The 22,111-nt window shown below is 31.8% G+C and overlaps 1 protein-coding gene across 2 annotated transcripts in view; it reads right to left on the bottom strand.

Moving 5' to 3' along the window:
• Positions 1-14,614, bottom strand: part of LOC145335442 (uncharacterized) — a 36,570-nt gene extending 21,956 nt beyond the window's left edge. The window contains exons 1-4 of one of the 2 annotated variants that reach the window (XM_080181189.1): positions 14,551-14,614; positions 10,482-10,511; positions 7,587-7,616; positions 6,849-6,911 (exon numbers count right to left, since the gene is read on the bottom strand). In XM_080181189.1, the coding sequence (XP_080037315.1) occupies positions 6,849-6,911; positions 7,587-7,616; positions 10,482-10,511; positions 14,551-14,589 (162 nt within the window). In that variant the 5' untranslated portion in view covers positions 14,590-14,614. Of the gene's footprint in view, positions 1-6,848; positions 6,942-7,586; positions 7,617-10,481; positions 10,512-14,550 lie in introns of both variants that reach the window. The other variant, XM_080181188.1, reaches the window with a different exon arrangement.
• Between the last annotated feature and the right edge of the window lie 7,497 nt (positions 14,615-22,111).

Below are 22,111 nucleotides of genomic sequence, written 5' to 3'. Positions count from 1 at the left end.
AAAAAAAACTTTTAAAACACAGTTAACATTTCAAAGGATTAAGCTTCTTTGATATTCAGGTTATCTTTTAACTCAAATCAATTGTTTGCATCATCAAATTATACTTCCAAAATTCTCAAATAAGTCAACATTTTATACCATGTAGTTTTCATTTCATGTTTCATCAAAAAAATGTACACATTTTTTCACTTTTTTGGTTAATTCAAAAGAACACCAATTCTTCCTCCATCCTAAAACCTAAACAAAGCAGGATATCATAAAGATTAAAAATTTTTCCCATCTCAGGAACAACTCCACCCATTTTTTTAACAGATTTCAAAATCCAAATCTCCGCCCATAAACAACCAAGGACAAAGATAAATTCATAACCTTTTCATAACCCCCCCACTCCTCCCACTTTTTTGTCTCCTCCCAGTTTTTTTTTTTCTGTCTCCGCCTTCAACCAAACTCACCATCCAAAACTCCGCCTATTTCCTAACCATCAAAAAAATTCCTTTAATTAAAACTATGCCCCTCCCCATAACTCAAACAAGGCCAAGAATTATTCCCTACTCCTCCTTTTTAAAAAACTAATGTTTTAATCTTGTATTTCAAACTTTTTCAGTAGTCATCTGTATTCTATGGTGATACCTAAGATTCAAAATAATTTGTTACATTGTTCTATATAAATGTATGTTTAATATCTTTGATCATATTTGCTGTTATCTAATGTCTCATGCCTATATTTTTTTAGACAAAATGAATTGAAAATGATTGCTAAAATCGAAATATATCTTCATGTCTTAGAATAGTGTAATTTTTTTAAAATAGGTTGAAAAACATACTAACTTTAAAATACACGATTTTCTCTACATCTATCAATATGTATAAAAAAAATTACAGAGAAAGTTTATGCAAAAAGATTTAAATCTTACTACTTGAACTTTGCAGCGCGTAGCAATTATATAAATTAGTATGTCAAACAAAATTAATACTTTCCTCAGGGATCTAAAGGGATAAGACAATGGCCGATAAATTGATGTATATCCCCAATAATGATACACAATATTACCTATTCTGTAGATTACAATTAGTGGTTGAAACGTTTGAACACGTTGGAGGAATAAGAATATTTATGTATTAATTTGGGGACTAGTTTAATAAACAGCCCAATTTTCTTACGTTTATAAATGACTGATTATTCAATGACTTTGATATGAACGAACAATTGACCCGGTTAAGTATAAAATTCCTTGTAAAAATAAATAATTGAAATTGATAGGACAATTCTATAATTCCTAGACTGACGATCAATTGCGGACCTTGACTGTTGAAAAGCTTTACTCTTTTAAACACCCCTTTTCCATAATGATTTATGTAGTTTATTTGAAATTGAACTTCAATTGTTAAAATTAGAATAAGATCGATCAAACGAGTTCTTATTAAATTTGAAACAATAAAAAGTTGGGTATTATTCTAGAAACTTAATTGAAATAGATTAGACATCAAGGCTATTTTGTGGTGTTCAATTTCTTCTGCAAAAATAATATTGCAAATTAACCAAATTATTTTAACAGCTCCAAATCGTGATAGCAAAACATTAGTATTTTAAAGCAAATTTTTCTATGATTGGGGTGAATTCGTCCGTCCGTCTGTAAAAGATATATCTGCATCTTTGGCATGTTATAATTATCTAATCGATTTTAAAATTTGCAGATCTTTTTTTTTGTAACAAAAAGGTTCAAGATTTGGAAAGCGTAGCAACTCTATAATCATTAAAGATGTTTTATCAATTCTATGATAACAAATTAATCTTTAAATAAACTTTTCACTCAGTAAATATAAACAAAATTGGGTGGACAATGGAACAATAGCTTATAAAAAAGGGGTGAAATATTTTATGTGTCATTGTCATGTCCCTCTACCCTTTGGCAATAAGGCAGGTAAGGGAATATAACAGGTACCCAAAGTTTTATCACAACGTTTTCTCATTTGTTGGATATAAACTTTAAGTCGCTGTTCACATTTTTTGGGGATTTAAATTGAATTATCATGTATTGTCATATCCCTTTAGTCTAGGGTGATATGTAGGTGACTTTAACTACCACTAGAGCAACATCGTAAAATCAAAAAAAAGGCATACAAAATGTCGAAGACAACTTTTTTCCTTTCAGTTAGGACATAAAGACAGATAATGATCATTATGCAAAAGTAATAGGATCTTTGTCAGTCTGTGTGTGCTAAATAATCATGCTATTTTTGAGGAGGGTACCACCAAACAACCAAGAGAAGTCGCCTACCAAAATTATTTTATACTTTTTCTTTTTCAAACTAAAATTAAAGGTACGTGGATCGAACCCAATCTTCAAAGTTAAATCATAAATTTCTTTATGAAATCACGCATTACGCAGTTAGCCGTTAGTCAATAAAGAGCCGAACAATGCATTTTATTTCTAAGTGTCAATAACAAGTTAGAAGCCAACATTTAATTAACGTACAGACAATAATTATATTAAGTAGCTTCGCTACTAAATAGTGTAATTAGCACGCACAATATAAATTAAAATAAAATCCAAGGCTGTGTGAAAACAAGCCAGTAACCAGTTGAAAAAATATTGTTATTGTTTGCCAATAAAGATCTGAAGGGATAAGACAATGAAAGATATATTAATAAACATCCCCAATGATACAGAACAAAATTGTCCCTTCAGATCATTAAAATTATTTGTTTAAAATTTGGACACAACTGTTTCAGAAAAATTCAAGATTTCTAAATTAATGAATAAGATAACGTAGTTATAAAACTTTGGGTGCCAGCGCAATAAACAGTCCAATGTCCCCTCCCTCCCTGTAATAAGAATAGTTTAACAAAGTTTACTATGATCATAAGTAGCGCAGCAATATCAATATAACTAAATGAAACCTGTGTAGTCTAATATAGCATTATTTAGAAAATCATCTAATAATACAAAGTAGATTGATGTCTGTCTGTCTGTTCGTCTGTCTGTTCGTCTGTCTGTCTATCCGTCCGTCCGTCCCTTAAAGTCTCGGTAACCACTGAACCGATCGGATTCTACTCTTCAGGGTATATACCTATTGGTCCTGTGGTGGTTTTAAGCTATTTTCTTGGGTGGTGGGACTCCCCCAACCCCCTGCAAAAAAAATCTGGTGCTTAATTTTTTGAAATTTAAAAAAAAAAATTGTAACTACCTCATGGGGCAAAGCCCCTAGATGCTAGAGGCGAAGCCGCTAGTTATATTAAAAAGAAAAATGAACTATATATAGTGATAATAAGAAAAGTATAAAAATACAATAATAAATATAAAATTAAAATCTAACATAAAGCTAAAACAATGTATGTTCCTATTGTAGAAAAGCAACGCAATTTTAAACAATAAATAGATTACAAAACAATAAAAATAAGATAATTAAGATGAGATAAAAGGCCTTTTTAATCATTATAAGGAAGAAAAAATATTTATTGTTTACTATCAAAGATAATTTAGATATAGAAAAAAAATAGGAGATAAAAATGACAATAAAAACTGAAAAGAAGGATATTTATGTTGAAAATCTTAAAGTTAAAAAGGAAATAGGTAAGAGTTAGACAGTAAAAAATCATAATACAATACGGCTATTTGTTAAGATTTTATTATCATAAGATGGAAAATCCTATTTTTTTATTAATTTGTTAATAAATCCCAAAATATGAGATTTCTTTAGATAGCTTAATTGCTTATTGCCCATTAAATTGTTAAAAATACAAATAAACAGACAAACATACGTAGCTGTAGAATAGTTTAACTACAAAAAATCCATTAAAAAAGTGTTAAAATAATTAATATATAAGAATATATTATCTTTCAAGGTGTAATGGGATAGTATTAATTTGAATATAACTATTCAAAAATACCTTTTCTTCATGGGTGTAAAGGTATAAGACAATTGCCAATAAATTGATGAACATCCCAAATGATGATACTCAAAATTACCCCTTTTGTAAATTACAAATAGTTGTTAAAACGTTTGGACACTCAACTTAATGAACCAACCAATCAAAGTACAATAAGAGTCCCGAAATTGTTAAGTCATCGGAAAAGAAAACCTGATTACAAAACTTTGGGGACTAGTGTAAAGTAATGAAATAAACAGCACAATATCCCCTCACTCCCTGCCTGATTAATAATTAAAAGAAAGAAGGATATTAAGGGTGTAAAATTAATTTAATGTCCAATGTTCTATCCCTGTATCCTTGTCTAACCTAAGTGTCCACATTATTGCATAATTATATTCATAAACCTACATTGAAATTATACAGTTTTACAAAAAAATTCTCACTATGAAAATAAAGAGAAATTCGTCGTTTTTTGTTTATCTAGCGGCGTAAATTCAACTTGAAATAGCCTAAAACCAACTCAAAATATTCGTACTTAAAAACAAGTATCAAGGGGAAAGAAGGAGGCAAATAAAAAGCCCAAAACCATCCAAAGGTTTAAATCTTTAAATCTAAAATAAAACAGCCTAAAACAATTCCAGACCGGTAAAGCTTTCCTGAAAAGGTGAAATCAATTAGTTTTATAATTACTGATATCTTAAGCTACAGACAAAAAAAATTTAATTCTTTATATAATAGGATAACTTTAATCATCAAACAGAGATTTAGAAAAAAGTCTATAGAGTCCTTTGAAACTGACATAATCTATTATGTGTGTGTATGTGTGTCTGTGTATGTGTGTGTGTGTGTGTGTGTGTGTGTGTGTATGTGTGTGTGTGTAATAACAAACTAATTTTTCCACAAATGTAATGTCATGAGAAAATTTGGCCAATTTTCCGACAAATTAAATATTAATGTTTATTTTAGAAATTGGATTAAGGCTAAGTATGTTATAAAAACTGTAAGTTTATTCTTATTTTAAAACACTAGAGGGAGAAAGGGTTAAATAACTGTATCTCCCCATCGAACCACCTTGTGCAACCCTTCTATTGGGTCATCAAAAATCTACCAATGTTGTCGGTTATTTTAACACAGACAAGTAGCAGAAAATAATTTAGAAGCAGACGAAAGAGGTTTTTGAAAAATGAAGGGAGGTAGTTGTCTGTATATACATCTATACAATAAATCTATTTTCTTAACATATAAAACTAACAGGATATCTAAAAGTTTATCTGTTATCAATTTTATAAAGAATTATTTTACTTTTCGCTGGACCGATATGGTTCTCCTTTACAGCGAAGCTTCTTATATGTCCTAGAAATTTTTAAAATTATTTGGGATAAGGTTACGACCACAATCCCATTATTTTTTTTTATTTTTAAAACTAAAATTAAAAGTTAATAGATTAAGTAGATAATACTTTAATATTATTTCGATTATCTTAAACGACTTTAAAAATAAAGAGAATAAACCTTCCATGGTTTTGAAAGATTATAAATTTACACAAACAAACAAACAGACATACACCCAGCTGTTACTTTACAGAAAAAATATTAAATTCAATATAAAATTGTGAGAAAAAAAGCTTATTTGCCAACAATCAATTATTGATTAAGATCTTTAATGATATTATTATAGTTTTGCTTTTTTTTTGTAGCGCAGCTACTCTATAACTAGAACATTTATGTCTGTAAGTTGTAGAGCTTTATGGTATGTACTGTACACTTCTTTTTTAATAGCGGATGTTAAAATAAGATATTAATCTATTTTGAAGCAATTAACAGAAGTGACACTTTGCGATTTACTGACATCTATATAAGATTTACCAATTTGTTGTTAGTCTGTTATTGGTGCCCTACTTATAATGGACATAATTGTTCTTGTTTAAATTAAAGGAAGTAGTAGATTAAATATTTAAACTGCTTATTAGTATATGTTTGTTTTGTAATTAGCAATTGTCTTGTAATTATTATAATAGTTTGCCAATAACATAAAATAAGGATAAACATTAAAAAACAAGGATAAAAAATCATGGAATGGACAAATGGATAATATGCTAAAACTAAAGAAACCTTTACAATGGTGTTTTGAAGCATTACCGACCGACAAACGAACAAAATTAGATGCGCAAATGTCACTGAAAATTTCAGCCCACTATCTTCATTAACTGCCGAGAAAAATCACATTTCCCTTATAGTATTACACACTGACTGACGGACAGACATTGAAAATAGAGCAAATTTATAAAAGATACGGAGAATAGTTTATAAGTGCATCGTATTATAGACAGATTTCTGCGGATGGTAAAATGAAAATTATAGAATTAATTCCAGTTCTATTCAAAATATTATTGAGTTAAAGATTATCTCCACTGAATAGAAATGCAACCATATGACTTATTATGTGGTTTTAAAAATCTTCCAAAGACAACAAATAATTGATCAAAATAAAAAAGGTCAATAAAAAAGGAATGGTTTAGGGACGTTTTTCTGCCCTTCCATTTTCCTACGAATATATATAGCTCCTAGTTGCTAGGGGCGCAGCCGCCAGTATGGTTATAAAAAGAACTATTGGAAAAAAATTCAGTCATGAAATAATCTTTGGTCTGTAAAAAAGCACAAATTGTAATTTTTTTTGGTGACTTTTTCTAATTTGTTTTAAAAGAGATAGGACATAGGTGATTATTAGTAAAATTACTTCTTAGTTCAAAATAAAGAAGTATAGAAAAAATTATGATTAACCAAGGGCAAAAATTATATATATATATAAACTTATAAATTATGCAACGGGTTGTTTATACTCTACCCCCACCCCCTATTATGTAAAAATTAGAGGGTGAATACATCCCCTGAGGCTCAAACACCTTCCTAAATCACAAACACAAACAAGCAAGGAAGGTTTTAATCCGTCTTACAAAAATAAAATTGTCTCTTACCTTAGCTGGCTGTTCGTTGATGGGAAAGTTGAATTGAGGAGCGGCTACGCTATCCTGTCTGGCTACAGCTGCATACTGGCTGGGAGCATATCCCTATGATAAAAAAATCTATGAACAGCTGTGCTATCATGTCTGGTTACAGCTGCATACTGGCTAGGTGCATATCCCTATAATAATAATATCTATGAACAGCTGTGCTATCATGTCTGGCCACAGCTTCATACTGGCTGCTGGGAGCATATCCCTATAATAATAATAATATCTATGAACAGCTGTGCTGTCATGTCTGGCCACAGCTGCATACTGGCTAGGAGCATATCCCTATAATAATAATATCTATGAACAGCTGTGCTATCATGTCTATCCACAGCTGCTTACTGGCTGGGAGCATATCCCTATAATAATAATAATATCTTTGAACAGATGTGCTATCCTGTCTGGCTACAGCTGCATACTGGCTGGGAGCATATCCCTATAATAATAATATCTATGAACAGCTGTGCTACCATGTCTGGCTACAGCTGCATACTGGCTGGGAGCATATCCCTATAATAATAATATCTATGAACAGCTGTGCTATCATGTCTGGCCACAGCTGCATACTGGCTGGGAGCATATCCCTATAATAATAATATCTATGAACAGCTGTGCTACCATGTCTGGCTACAGCTGCATACTGGCTGGGTGCATATCCCTATAATAATAATATCTATGAACAGCTGTGCTATCATGTCTGGCCACAGCTGCATACTGGCTGGGAGCATATCCCTGTAATAATAATATATATAAACAACTCTGCTATCATGTCTATCTACAGCTGCATACTGGCTGGTAAAGACATTCCTAAACTTGAATGTAAAGTACAATCAGACGTTATTTGGACTTGTACTTTTAAAAATTGCATATAATTTCGTTCTACTGAATGTCTCTTGTTTAGGGTATCCGGTAATTATGTTTTAATTTCTTCAGATGTCTAGAACTAGACCTATATAATATCTAGCAAAGCTATTCTTCATTTCGTTTATATCCGCCCGTAACATATGTATATGTATAGCAATGAATATAGAATACGTGGATTAGATATTGTGTCAGAGGAATTTTGTTGTCAATTTGAGGTGCAAATATAGTTCTCAGATATTAGTCAATACATTTTAAGGAGGGTTGGGGTTGGGTATTTGTCAGCTAGAAGAAACATTTTATCAGGGTATGCGAAAATCTTTCACAATATCCACAATATTCTAAATCCATTGTTATAGCTCTGATTGTTAGTTGAGACATCTTAGAATAGGCATATATATTTCCAATATTGCCCTAATGATTACTGATACAATCAAGTATAATACAAATACAAAGATACAAAGCAACAAAGTAACTATTGCTATTTAAAAGCGGCCATATAGAAGATCTTATATTTCAAGCAATAGTAAAACAGCGGATTTTAGCTTTATTGTGTTTATTTCTTCCACTTGTTGAGTATCCTTTTTATGGATGTTGTCATTCTTGTTATAATTTAGCAAAATTATACAATACTATAGAGCAGACTATAATACAATGACAATAATTATGTTTATTCCAGGGATCTTAAGGGATAAGACAATGGACGATAAATTAATGTGCACAATAGATTATGAGAAACCCATTCTGTTGATTATTATTTTGGAAACCCGGTAGTTTGTACATCACAATCAAAATATTAGGGTTGGGCCGGATATCCGGTTTGGCCGGTTATCCGGCCATTTTCAATATCCGGCCTGATACCGGATATTAAAACTATCCGGTTACAGGATATCTGGCTGATTTTTGACACCGGATATCCGGTTATCCGGCCGGATATCCGGTAATTTGCCGGATATCGAACATTGGCCAGATATCCGGCCGGAACCGGGTATCCGGCATTAGAAATCAGCCGGATATCCGGTATCCGGCCAAAAAAGTATCCGGCCCAACCCTACAAAATACGTTAAAAGTAATCAAAGTTTTTAACCCAATGAATGAGAGAACAAATACACGAGACTTTGGATGCCAGAATAATTTAATTTTCTAAGTCCCTTCCTCCCAGATATATACTGTTTCGCAATATTTATGGTTAAATATCTACTAAAACAGAGAGAGAGGGGACAATGGGAAATTACAATAGTCCCCAAAGTTTTATAATATCATTTTCTTTTTCGTTGGCTTAACAACTTTGGGGACTTGGTTGGTTTGTTTTTTAACTTGAGTGTTCGACAGTTTCAACCATTAATATTAATCTACAGAAGGGTTGATTTTGTGTATCATCATTGGGGATTTACATAAATTTATCGTCTATTGTCTTATTCCTTTAGAGCCCTGCTTCTTAAATCCTTATAAAAGAAACAGAATGTCTTTTTAATAAAAGTTTTAAACCATCCAATTAAAATTCAACAAAACTTCCCAAGGTTATTAAGCCAGCAAATAAGATAAGACTTTGTGTACCAGTGTAATTTACAGTCAAATGTTCCATCCCTTCCTTGATATAAAACCTCTTATCTTTGAATAAGAGCGAAAGTAAGAAATATCTCAAAATTGGCATCCCACCAAGATTTAATATCTTTTTATCATGTACATTAATCTGAATATAACAAAGATGACAACATTCATAAAAATAGCGCGAAAAAATACTAAAAATTCAATAATAATAAAGTTACTTTCATTTAATTAAGGCGTACATTCTTTTTAGTCCCCAATATATAGATACTACGATTAAATGTTATTTGTGAATTCCTGAACTCCTTATGAATCATTCTACATGAGCTGCATTCGATACTATCATTCTACCTTGGTTCTATTAAAGATCATCGGACAAGCAGACTCAATTTGTTGAATAGTCCCACTTTTAAAGTTTTTATCGACCTATGTCATGATATTTAAATTATTAAGAACAGAAGAAAGTATTTTGAAAAAACAAACAGTAGAAAAACATTTAAGTGTTTATTAGGCGTTCTAATGGTATTATATGTACTAAAGTAACAGGATGTCTAAATGAATGTAACATTTGTCAAAGAAAGATTTTAGGCTATTGGGCGGGGGTATTCGACAACCACCCTCTCCCTTCTCGTCTTTCAAATTGAACAATTACGATGCTCTTTGACTAAATCTTGTTTTCAATATCTTTTTATTGTATTTCAATTAATAAAAATGGAAATATTGATTATTTTGAGAATAAATATAGAAATCCTAGATGCCCTATCACTGAATTGAACCAATAGGAATACAGCGTAGGAACAATCAGACCACATTATTGCAATAATTTTTATATTTTGTATTTTGTCACATATGACAAAATACAAAAAAAATCGTGGTTTACTTTATTGTTTGCTAGACTTTGGGGATTTTTATCGAATTTTCATTGGATGGTTTATTAAGTTGAGTGTCCTAACGTTTCAACCAATAATTGTAATCTACGAAGAGGTAATTTATGTATTATCATTGGGGATAAACATCAATTTATCGGCCCTTTTCTTATCCCTTTAGATCCCTGGATTTACCACCCCACCATCTTCCACATAAAAAAATTGTCCCCCAAGAGTTTTAGGGTTTGTTTTATCCAACCCGAACCCTTTTAAAGTTTTTATTATAATGTAAAGTTTTGAATGAAATTATTAAAGTTTTTACCTGATTTTGAATTTGGAAGCAGTTGATGCTAAAATGTCATCATTTTTATTTTGATGTTATTATTACACGACGATTACAATTTCTTACAGACAGACGGATGGACATTACGAATTAACGAGCAGTATCAAAACATGGATGAGATACCAAAAATCTACAAATATCAAAATTGCATTCCATCATATTACAGAGTGTCAAAAATTTTTATTTAAAATTTCAAACAAGGTTTTTGTACTGCAAGGTTTATAATATAAGACATCATCTGGCAATTATTATATAAATTTCTAAATAATTCTCTTTCTTCAATATCAAATGCGCTGACAGTCTATATTTGTTCGTTTTTATTTGGGCTTGAAGCTTTTACAGTGCCTATAAAAATAACGTCGTGTTGGACTACCATCATTGGTCAATTAAAATGTATTCTGAGATGGGTTTTTAATAAATGCCGCGTTTTTTCGACAATTTTTTAGACATTGATTGATTGAACGAAGACGATGGGAGAGTATACAACATAAGAATTTAAAATTTTAAAATTATTATTTTAGCCATACAACTTAAATCCATTTTCGCTGCACATTTATCAATGCATCTTTTTAGATCTGTAATACAAATGGCTAAAATAACAATTTAAAATTTTGAATACTTAAGTTGTATACTCTGCTAAAAACCTTATTCCATCTTGAAGATCAATGCCCCGTACGATTTTAATAGAGTATACAACTTTAGAATTCAAAATTTTAAATTGTTATTTTAGCCATTTGTATAATGTCTAACACAGCTCTAAAAAGACGCATTAATAAATATGCAGCGAAAATGGATTTAAGTTGTATGGCTAAAATAATAATTTTAAAATTTTAAATTCTTATGTTGTATACTCTCCCATCGTCTTCGTTCAATCAGTCAATGTCTAAAAAATTGTCGAAAAAACGCGGCATTTATTAAAAACCCATCTCTGAACTGCCATTGGTAACTTAGTCTATGTCTATGATCCGTCATCCGTATGGCGTCATTTATATAGCTGTCATCCTTTTAAGTATATGCTCCTTGGTTTATGAAGGCACTGCCAAAAAGCCTTGAAATTTAAATTGCATGATTTTTTTTGTGAAATGAAACCTTTTTTAAGACCACATAGATAGACATATTAGTTATGTAAACCAATTTCAAATTATGTAGGATGTCCGTCTGTCTATTCGTTGTTTGTTTGTTTTTATGTAGGTTCATATGTCTGTTATTATTAGTTATTTACCTCATCGTATTATAGACAGCTTTCCGGGAATAGTAAAAAAAATATTAAAAGATAAATGTAAGTTTTTGGTCATACCAAAAAAAATTATTATTCTATAATTTTTCTTTATTCTTCGTGGAAAATTGTCTATATTACGATACTATACTTTAATTTTAGTATAATTCAGCATTACCGATTTTAAACCAACAGATATTAAACGGATGTTTCCGTTGTTGTTAAAGATAGAAGTCTGATTTTATGTGTAAATTCATCAAATGGGTTTGACTTTTTTTAAATCGTTTCTATGTGGTACTTTTCTGCCTTTTATAGCTGATAAAGATGGTGGAGGGGGGGGGGGGGAGGTTTGTAAATTTATTTCCCCGTCATTATCCTCTCCCTGCCTCCCTGTAGAGCCCCCAATTTGCCTGTCATTAATGTACATTTCAAAAGCTCGAAGCAAAAATACTTTTTATTGAGACTTGCGCTTAGAGGTGTAAAATTGAGTGTGCATTTACTTCCGCATATTTTTACGTAGTAATCCTTATAATAAAGTAACAGGATGTTTGTGTGTTTGTACCGAAGAATCTAGCTAAAGGCTAAATTTATAAGGTTCTCTCCCTTAGAAAAATGCCCCTTATAAATCATTTTTTAATGCGAGTAATGATAGATTTAATAACTTTACAAAGTGTCTAAAAAATCAGCCATGTGACGTATTAAAAATGAGGGCAATGAGAGGAGAAGTGGGAAAGAAAACCCCTAAAAAAGAGATGGATAATCCCTTATTTTTATGACGTTACATGACTGATTTTTTTAAACGCTTTGTAAAGTTACGTAAAGGTAAAGAGACTAAGAGACAGTTATTGTGCTGTTGTTGTAATTCTGGTAATGTGATAAATTTACGAATATGAACACACACCTCAAATTTGATACTATCCCTTTTCTGCAATTAAAACATCATTAACCCACCTCCCTTTTTTACGGATATATAAAGACAAGGACCTTAATGAGTAAGACAATGGGCGATAAATTGCAAATGATGATAAACAAAATCATCCCTACTGTAGATTAAAATTATTGGTTTCATAGTTTGGTCGCTTAATACTGTTCTTAAGCACATTCTTACTTTAACATGTCTTTATTGGGTTCATAAAAGTTTTCTTAAAAATGAAGTATTTTTTTTGTAAAATAAATTCCTCGCGTGCTTAAATTATGTAAATACAGTGTGTTTTTTTTATGAGAACTGTTTTGAAAGCAATTTTACCCCACTTATAGTTATCAGAATTAAATGATTAATGGCTTATTTTCTTCGTTTTTTAAGGCAATTAATAGAACACCAAAAAAATGTTTCAGTTTTTATTTAAAAAGTACAGTAAAATCTAAAATTCAAAACTTAGGTTTCAACATCTAAAAATGGTTTAAGCGCATTTTTCTTATGCTCAAAAATTCTACCCTTTGCAAGAAAAAAATTGGATTTTCTGTAGTCGACTTTGGGGGGCCAGTACTTCCACCCTGGTTGAGATATGACCTTCAAACTTTGATATGTTCTAGTACATGTCCCCAATAGTATCTGTATACATTTTTAGCTCTATATCTCAACTTTGAAGCGTTAAGCAGCAATTCTTACAAAAGGTAGAATATTTGAGCATAAGAAAAATGTGCTAAACCATTTTTAGATGTTGACACCTAAGTTTTGAATTTTAGATTTTACTGTACTTTTTAAATAAAAACTGAAACATTTTTTTGGTGTTCTATTAATTGCCTTAAAAAACGAAGAAAATAAGCCATTAATCATTAAATTCTGATAACCATAAGTGGGGTAAAATTGCTTTCAAAAAAGTTCTCATAAAAAAACACACTGTATTATATTAGGATTTATTGTCTATTAGGAAAAAGCTTTTACTAGGGGCGTGCGGAGAGTAAACACAACACCACCAGGAAATAATACAACATGTACTTATATTGAACTGTGATTGGTTGGCTTCAGACTACTAGTGTCGAAAATTTTTCAACTAATAATTTTAATCTAAAGGAAGGGTAATTTGTTTTATATCGTTAATAAATTTATCCGTGGTTTAAACTCATCAAAATGTAATACAAGGGTTCATAAAAAGTTAGTTTTAAATGTTCTTTTTTATCAATAAAACATTCACTTTTTCACCAGACTTTTCGAAAGTTCTCAATTTGTTTTTAAAAGTTTTCAAATCGTCAATAAACAAGAAATTATAATTCATATTTTATTAATTTAAATACGTACGTACGGACAGACAAACAATATTATTTTAGAGTAGCTGCGCTACTGAATAAAAAGAGCATTTAATTTTTACATCTTTCAAGAAAACGTTTAAAACGAAAAAGTTGACTAGCCGTGAGGGAAGTAGTAAAAACCAAATAGCCTTGTTTTTAGTGGATTTATTATATTGCCAGGAGCGTAACTACTCTGTAACTGTATGCTTGTTGTCTGTCAGTCGGTCAAACGGACGTTTTGTAAGTCAAAGTTGGTCTCTACTTCAATAAAATCAGACAAACCAGGGAGGGAGGGGACATTGGACTGTAAATCATACTGGTTCCCAAAGTTTTATCTTATTCGTTGGCTCAAGAACTTTGGTAACTTTTTTTTAGATTTTAATTGAGAAGCCGAATTTTCTACAACTACGAAGCGGTAATTATTTTAAAATAATTGGGGGTTTGCATAGCTTTTTCGTTCAATATCTTATCCCTCTTAAGATCCTTAAAAAACATTCAACCATGCTTAAAGTAATTTATGCACTCAAGATTGACTATTTATTAAATTTGTTATAAAAATGATCATTTTTGAATGGCAAAGTTTAAAAACATCAAAATATTCCTGTTGAGCATAACCAAAGCGACTGCAAGTCTCATGTACATTTTGTTTTATCTATAGTTTTATTCTGAAATAAAAATATTAATTACTGAAAAAATAAAAATTATGCAAATAATTAGCGCTGCAATAATAATAACAGTCACAGGATTTGTATCGAAGGATATGGTTCTCATTTACACTGCAGTTTAGCTTATCCTAGGTCTTGGAAAGGTTTTTTAGAAATATTTTGTTGAAGGGTACTAACATTATCCTAAGAAAAATCGTCCCAAGAAAAAAAGAATGTACAGGTTGAAGCTGTTAGTAAACTTTATACTAGCTTCGCTGCAAAAAAAAAACATATTATACCTAAAGACATGCTTGATCTTTGATGAAATACCGAAGGACAGCTTAACAATTTTAAATCCTAGAATTTTACGGTCACTGGCTCAAAATATTACATCTTTTTCTTTTTTAGTACCCAAAGTTAAATAATCGCATTTCCTTAAAAAACATTGGATACTTTCATTATTAATTAATCGTCAATTGTCTTATCCATTTAGATCCCTGTATTTTATTAACATTTACTCTATAAAAAAACCACATCATAACTGATGATATATAAATCAGTAAAACACAATTTCTGCTAATATATCAGGATTGCATGTAATTGCTAATCACAGAACCAATATGATTCTCCTTTACAGAGTAGCTTTTCATATGTCCTAGAAAGGTTTATTACTATTTTGGGAGAGGGTACTACCACCCTCACAAGAGAATTAACCTCTAGGAAAAAATATTTTATCTTTTCTTTTATTTACTACAATTGAAAATATGGGATCGAATTCCCGCCTGACTCAAGGGCCCCTAGAGGCGTAAATTATAATGTAACAAAATAATAGCTAATTCGAGTTTTCTAATACAATAATCAATTAAAAATGAAGTTCTTTATAGTGCCTATAAAAATGACGTAATACAATACAAATGACCAATATATTGTACAGCCCTGTATACATTTATTTGACCAATGGTATGGAAAGAAATTTTTTTTTTGGAAGGGGATTTTTCTTTGAAGCGTGTTGGTACCCTTCTCCAAAAGAAAAATAAACCTTTCAGGTACCTATGAGAGGCTACCTTGTAAAGGAGAACCATAACGGTTCAGCGGTTAACCAGATCCTAAACTATAAACAGACATACTGTTACTATTTTATAAGTATAAGATAGTAACGTACGAATGGACAAATTCTCAAGGTATAGAGTATCTACGATACTTTTTCACATTAACTATATTTCTTCCTTAACCCTTACAGCTCGGGCCCCAATTCTCACCTTAATAGATCGGGGGGGGGGGGGGGGGGGGGGGGGAGGGCTCCAAGAGCCCCCCCTCTATCTCGGCTCCTGTTACAGATAAAGACGTAAAATTTTTTTCTGGTGGTTCATGTGTATTTTTAGAGAAAATTACTTTTTCTAGTCATAGCGGCCAGGCCGCTCCTTAGCCGCTTTTTAGCGGCCAGCCGCTAAATTTTAAAACAGCTGTAGAGCGGCCAATTTTGCAGCTAGGATGACCAAATTTTAGGACGAACTTTTATTTTTCATAACAAAAAATTACTTTTTCTGGTCATCGCCGAAAAACGGCAAAAAACGGAAACCGCCATTTTCGGCGGTTACGGCGGTAAAACGGCGGTTGGCGGCGCTAATTAATATTTTTAGCTGTTTGTTGTTGCTCAAGGATTTACCAAAAAAAAATTATAGGTCTCTAGCTGTAATAGAAGCCACGATATTCATGATATATGTCTGTAGTAAAAGCCGGACAAAAATTGGTCACAAAGTCGGCCAGGGAGTGGTCAAACGGTCATAACACCACTTTTCTCAGAAGGTCATTGATATCTAAGTATTCACCAAAAAAATTTTAGGTTTCTACCTTATACACAAAAGTCATAATGTAGAAATTAAGATTTACTTGGAATTTTTTTCTAAATTTGGTGCTACCCAACCGACTTTGACCGGACACCACGACCGACACAGACCAGATATCCTAATAAAATCAACTCTTGCCGACGTATAATTACTAAACTTAAAAAGTCACGAAGTTAAAGCACTCCATCTTACCTACAAAAAAAATGAGATTGAAAAAACTAGAGGGGGGGGGGGCTCTTGGAGCATCCCCCCCCCCCCCCCCCCCCCGATCTGTAAGGGTAAATAATCGGCTTTGTTAACAGGTTGATGGTTGTGTATTGACTGATTTAAAATTGCAAGGATATCTCTATATCTTTTTTCAAGGGGTCATTTTTCTCCTACTACAAAATAGTTACAAACCTTCCCTCGACCTACCGTAAATGAGAACCATATGGGTATATCGGTTATAGACAGACCTTCTTCCTGTTACTCTAATACGAGTTTATTTTAATATTAATACGAGACATATATTCCATAAGAATTATAGAGTAGCTGCGTTACCAAATATACTATTTCACATTAACTATATTTCTATATTAGTTCATTGGACGTGTGGACGGCTTGATGGTTGTGAAGCGACTGATTTAAAATTGCAAGGATATCGCTATACAGAGGAGAAGTAAGGGTCTAAGAATATATTCCGGGTCAGTGTTTACAAAAAACCGCCAAAATTTGAAAACATAAATCCGCCAAATTAACAAAAGTATATATTGTATAGAATGGATATGAAGTATACCCACAATAACAGGGCTAAAAGCATTATGAGTATGGCATCGAACCGATTAAAATCCACTGGATTAGAACCGGTACTAAGTACTAAGACGCATTGAAAAACTATGTATCGTATCGTTTTAAAGAATATTTCTATTTATAATCAAATAAAAATTGTATTACCAGTTTTTTTTTATTCTCGAGTGGCTCTTAAAATTTTTCTTTTTATTATCCGCGGAAAGCTGTCTACAATGAGATGCGATTTAAAACTATTCTAACCCAAAGCAAACGTACTTATTTTATAACAAGGATTATGTTTTGTAGGGTAGTAAGATGTCCCATAGGGTTAATAATGTTGGTTCTTTGAGTTGTAAAAAATCTTGAATAACCCATAATTCTATGAATTCTATTTTATTTTAATAAAAACTGTAAAAATCTGTTAAATTGTTAAAACACTTTTTACTCTCGCACGGACCTGCTCTGTGAATTGCGATACTCCGTATTCTGTGTGCGTGTGTGTATGTGTGTTTGTGTGCTACATTTTTAGAACTTGTTGGACGTCGTACCACGCGAGATCCATTAGCTTTATAACCAAGGAGTGGTCTGTCGGGTAAATATCATATCTGTTTAATAGCGTCTCTGGAGGCCTCTAGGAGCACGTTTTAAAAATTTTGTTGAAAAAAAGTTTTAGGGGGAGGGATATTTTTGATTAATATGGTTTATAAAAATAAAGTTTTTTTTCATTTATTGTTTCTTTTTTCAAATTATTGGTTGTGCCTTTAGCATTTAGCGGAGGCAAAACAGCCTAAAACCATGTCGTGACCTAGTGAAATAGCAGACCTACAAAAGTACGATTTTATGCAATACTCGTTGCTTTGCCACTAGTTTTAGTGGAGGGTTGGAATGTTCAGAAAAAAGGCCTAAAACCGTAACACAGTTATTAAGCTTCTCATAACAACCCATTCAAATCAGCCTTTTCTCAGATCTTTCGCTTCAGACAAAAAAAATACTACTTTATATAATAGGACAATTTTCAATATTTCCTGCATTTAAGTTTAAATTCATTGTTTAACCTAAATTTGCAACTAGCTATTTAATGATAATTAAATTCAAACCAACAGAACGAAGTAAATAATTTTAATTAAAAAAGCTTCGCCTCCTAAAACTGTATTTCAAATTTTGAAGAATGTAGACGTTATGTGAACTTATTCCATATAGATTATGTAATAAACAAGTATGGCAACATCCATGACGGGGAATTACAACAAATATTGAAAATTGGGGTGGGGGGGAGGCTTTAGACGTTTTCCTACAACCTCCCTCCTCGTAATATTTACTCAGTTAAAGTGACAGGCAAAGCTTATAGAGGGTTTAAGGGGAGGAAGTGAAACGGTTTAAAATTAGTTAGATAATTGTAGAAAGGCGTTGCTTATCAAATAATATTTTTATTTTTTTCCCATAAAATATATGAAGACATTCAGTCAGATAACAATTGATTTTTATTGAATTTGAGTTGATTTCAATGTCCTGAAGTGGACATTCTAATATCAATTCAAAGCTTCTATATAATTCGCTTTGTCTGCCCGTATGTTCGTCCATTAGTCGCTATTTAATTTAGAATACTGATTTCATTTCTGTGCAGATACCCCCTAGAAAAGAGTGTCAAGTATACAACTTACTTTGTCCGTCAGAATGTTGGTTATGCTAAAAAAATCTATAGTGATAAGTTATGATTTAGATTAAATTATTGGTTGAAACGTTTAAACAATCAACTCAATGAACGAATCAATTAAATTCACCAAGTCCCCGAAGTTGTTAAGTATATTGAAATTAGGGGTTGAAACGTTTGTACACTCAACTTAATGAATCAACCAATTACATTCACCAAGTCCCCAAAATTGTTAAGCCAACGAATAAGAAAATCTTATTTTAAAACTTTGGGGACTAGTGTAATAAACAGCCCATTGTCCCCTCTCTCTCACAATTGGTGTCACATATCCCTCACACAAAAAAATTAAGGTTAAATATAACCACTATAATCAGAATATCCAGATAGCAAATTTTAAATGCAAAGGTTTTCTACAAATAGGATCGGTCGGTCCGTCCGTCCGAAATAGTTAGCTCTTTTTGTTAATTTAGACATGTTTGAATAGTCCATGAAATTTCAAACTTTGCATGTTGATTCCTATAACAGTTATGTTCGATTTATAAGCGTAGCAACTCTATAATCGCTATCAGAAAGTCCGTACGTCCATTTGAAATATCTTGATTTTTAATCTTTTTAACACAATTTTTAGGACTTTATGGCTTTTGACTGTACAGATAAACCAAGTCTCTTCTTCTAGAAGAATACCTATTCTATCTAAAATATATATTTTAAGGTTTATTTATGAAGTTAAATATCTAAATAAAATTGTTGGTCCGACAATAAAACAAAATTTTTAATGACCAATTAATCTTTATTTGTTTTAAGATCAAGGACTTAAAGGGATATACCAATGGCCGATAGATTGATGCCCATCCCTAATTATGAAACAAAAAAATATCCCTTCTGAAGATTACAATTAGTGGTTGAAACGTTTTGACACTAAACTTAATGAACCAACCAATACAAATTTAATAAAAGTCCTAAAGTTGTTGAGTCAACAAATAAGAAAACATTACTAAAACTTTGGGGACAAATGTAAAAACAGCCCAATTACCCCACACTCCCTGGTTTTAAAGTCAAGGTTAGGGCTCGGCAGTCGCATATCTACATGTATAATCTTTAAAGTATCTGCAGCCGCAGCTGCTGATAGCTCATCAAACCTTCGGCAAGCCACAGCTGATAAAAATAATAAATTATTATGGCTGAAATATTAAATAATTCCGCAATTGCGGCAAATTTTTAACAATCCGCAGTTATAAAGATTGGCGGCTGTCGAGCCCTGATTTTATGTATTTAATTTTTTAAACGCTGAAATAAAACAAATGTTTAACTAACACTCTGATAGTTATTGTTTTGAATGACTTATTGTTAATATCAAGGCAAATATTGTCCATAAGTAGCGCAGCAATAACAGCAGGGAGGGATGAGAGATTGGGGGGCTGTTTATTACACTAGACCCTAAAGCTTAATAATTTTGGGACTTTTAATAAACTTTGATTGTTTGGTTTATTAAATTGAGTGTCTAAACGTTTCAACCACCAATTGTAATCTGAAGAAAAAAAAATTAGTCTGCCATTGGCTTATCCCTTTGGATCCCTGGGTCTTATCAGTGCTCAATAGGAACTTTGTGTAAAATCACCGAACATTTTAATTCATTCTCTAAGAAATCAATATAATTTTCAAAGTCCTAATTCTAGACCAAAATTATGCTTGTAAAATGTATTCTTTCATACAGGATAAACACTTATAATATACTAACACTCAGGGATGTGAAGGGATAAGACAATAGCATAAGGAAAAAGGATAAGAGGATGAATACTCACCCCTTTTTCATGGTAAAATACTACTTCCCCATCCCTAAATTTAGAAGCAGACGAAAATCAAAAACCGCCCAGGGCTTTTTGTAAGTCAATCATAAATAATAATGTGAATAAAAAGAAAAGCGATATTTAGCAATCAGCCGTGGGCGGTCAGAATCAGCTGAATGTTCATTATGAAAAAAATTTCCCCCTTTTTAGAAATAGAAGGATTCATCTTTCATGAACAAATTTTTTAAAATAAAAATAAAATTCTATGTAATTTTTAATTAAAACATTAAAACGAAAATATCTAATCTAATATTCTTGCCCTAAATATGGAAATAGTAAAAAGTTAAAAAATATTTTTTTTAATAATATTTAATCCTCCCATTTGAAAAGTAGTGGAATAGCAATAAATTTTAGCGCGGCAATAGCGCTGAGTAGGCCTCTAGGCCCACTGCCTATTTTCGTCTTCTAGTTGCTTCGATTCCTCTCTTTTATTTTTTTCTCTATGGACAATAGAGATGCATTTATTTACATCCCCATTAATTATTACCCTTCTGTGAATTAATATTGTGGGTGGAAAAGTTTGAACACTGTAAGTCTGAAGGTAACCAATCACAGTAAAATAAAAGTACCCAAAGTTTTGGCCCAAATTATTACCCCCACTACATTCTTGTGACCCGTGACACTCGTCGTCGGGTAGTTGATTAGTTCAAATCTCGGTCCGTCACCTCGTCATAACTAAAGACGTTTAAAATGCTGCTATGTCAGGTGCGCGACATAAATAGTTTGAGTAGGGGGAATGCCTTGGCCCAAAAACAGGCGCAACTAACTACCATGCACAGTTAGAACTTCTCAGACAAAGGTCGTGCAATCAAAGTGTTGGTTGAATGATGGGCAAAATGGACGCTTTACACCGCAATCATAGGGCTTAGGGCTAACAACCAAATCCCATATCCATAAAAAAAAACTCATTATTACAAATTGTCAGTTGCCTGTGCTCCCCCTGTGGAGTGAAAATACGGCTTGTTACTGTTACTTTTTTACATTTTACATTTTTTGGAGGTGAGAGGAGGGGGGGGGGGTGGAATCCCAAATTTACGTTGAAATATATATCTGATTTTTTAAAACAAAAACCTCTCTTCTATCCCTGATAATTAGTTAAAACTATATACATCTAGTAATTGTCCGCAATAAACATTTTATGGTCAGTGGTAGGAAGTGCGTATATTTTTCACTTTTATCTATAACCAGCAGCTACGCCCCTAGAGGCCTCTAGGGACACGTAATTGTTTTTTTTTTTCTTTCAATCTATGATAAAATCAGCTGTTTATTAAAAATTTTAACAGACAAGTGCTTAATTTTTTTTTTCAAATTTCACTTAAGAAATTTTTAGAAAATCACAAATCAAGTTTACCCATCTTAAATCATGCTACATGATAATTAGAAAAATGTTAATAAGTTTAAAAAACC

Source organism: Acartia tonsa, chromosome 13 (genome assembly GCF_053477335.1).
Source record: "Acartia tonsa isolate MP-2025a chromosome 13, ASM5347733v1, whole genome shotgun sequence".
NCBI classification, from domain to species: domain Eukaryota; kingdom Metazoa; phylum Arthropoda; class Copepoda; order Calanoida; family Acartiidae; genus Acartia; species Acartia tonsa.
Note: the sequence above shows the minus strand (reverse complement) of the source record. Positions and strands in the feature narration are given on the sequence as shown.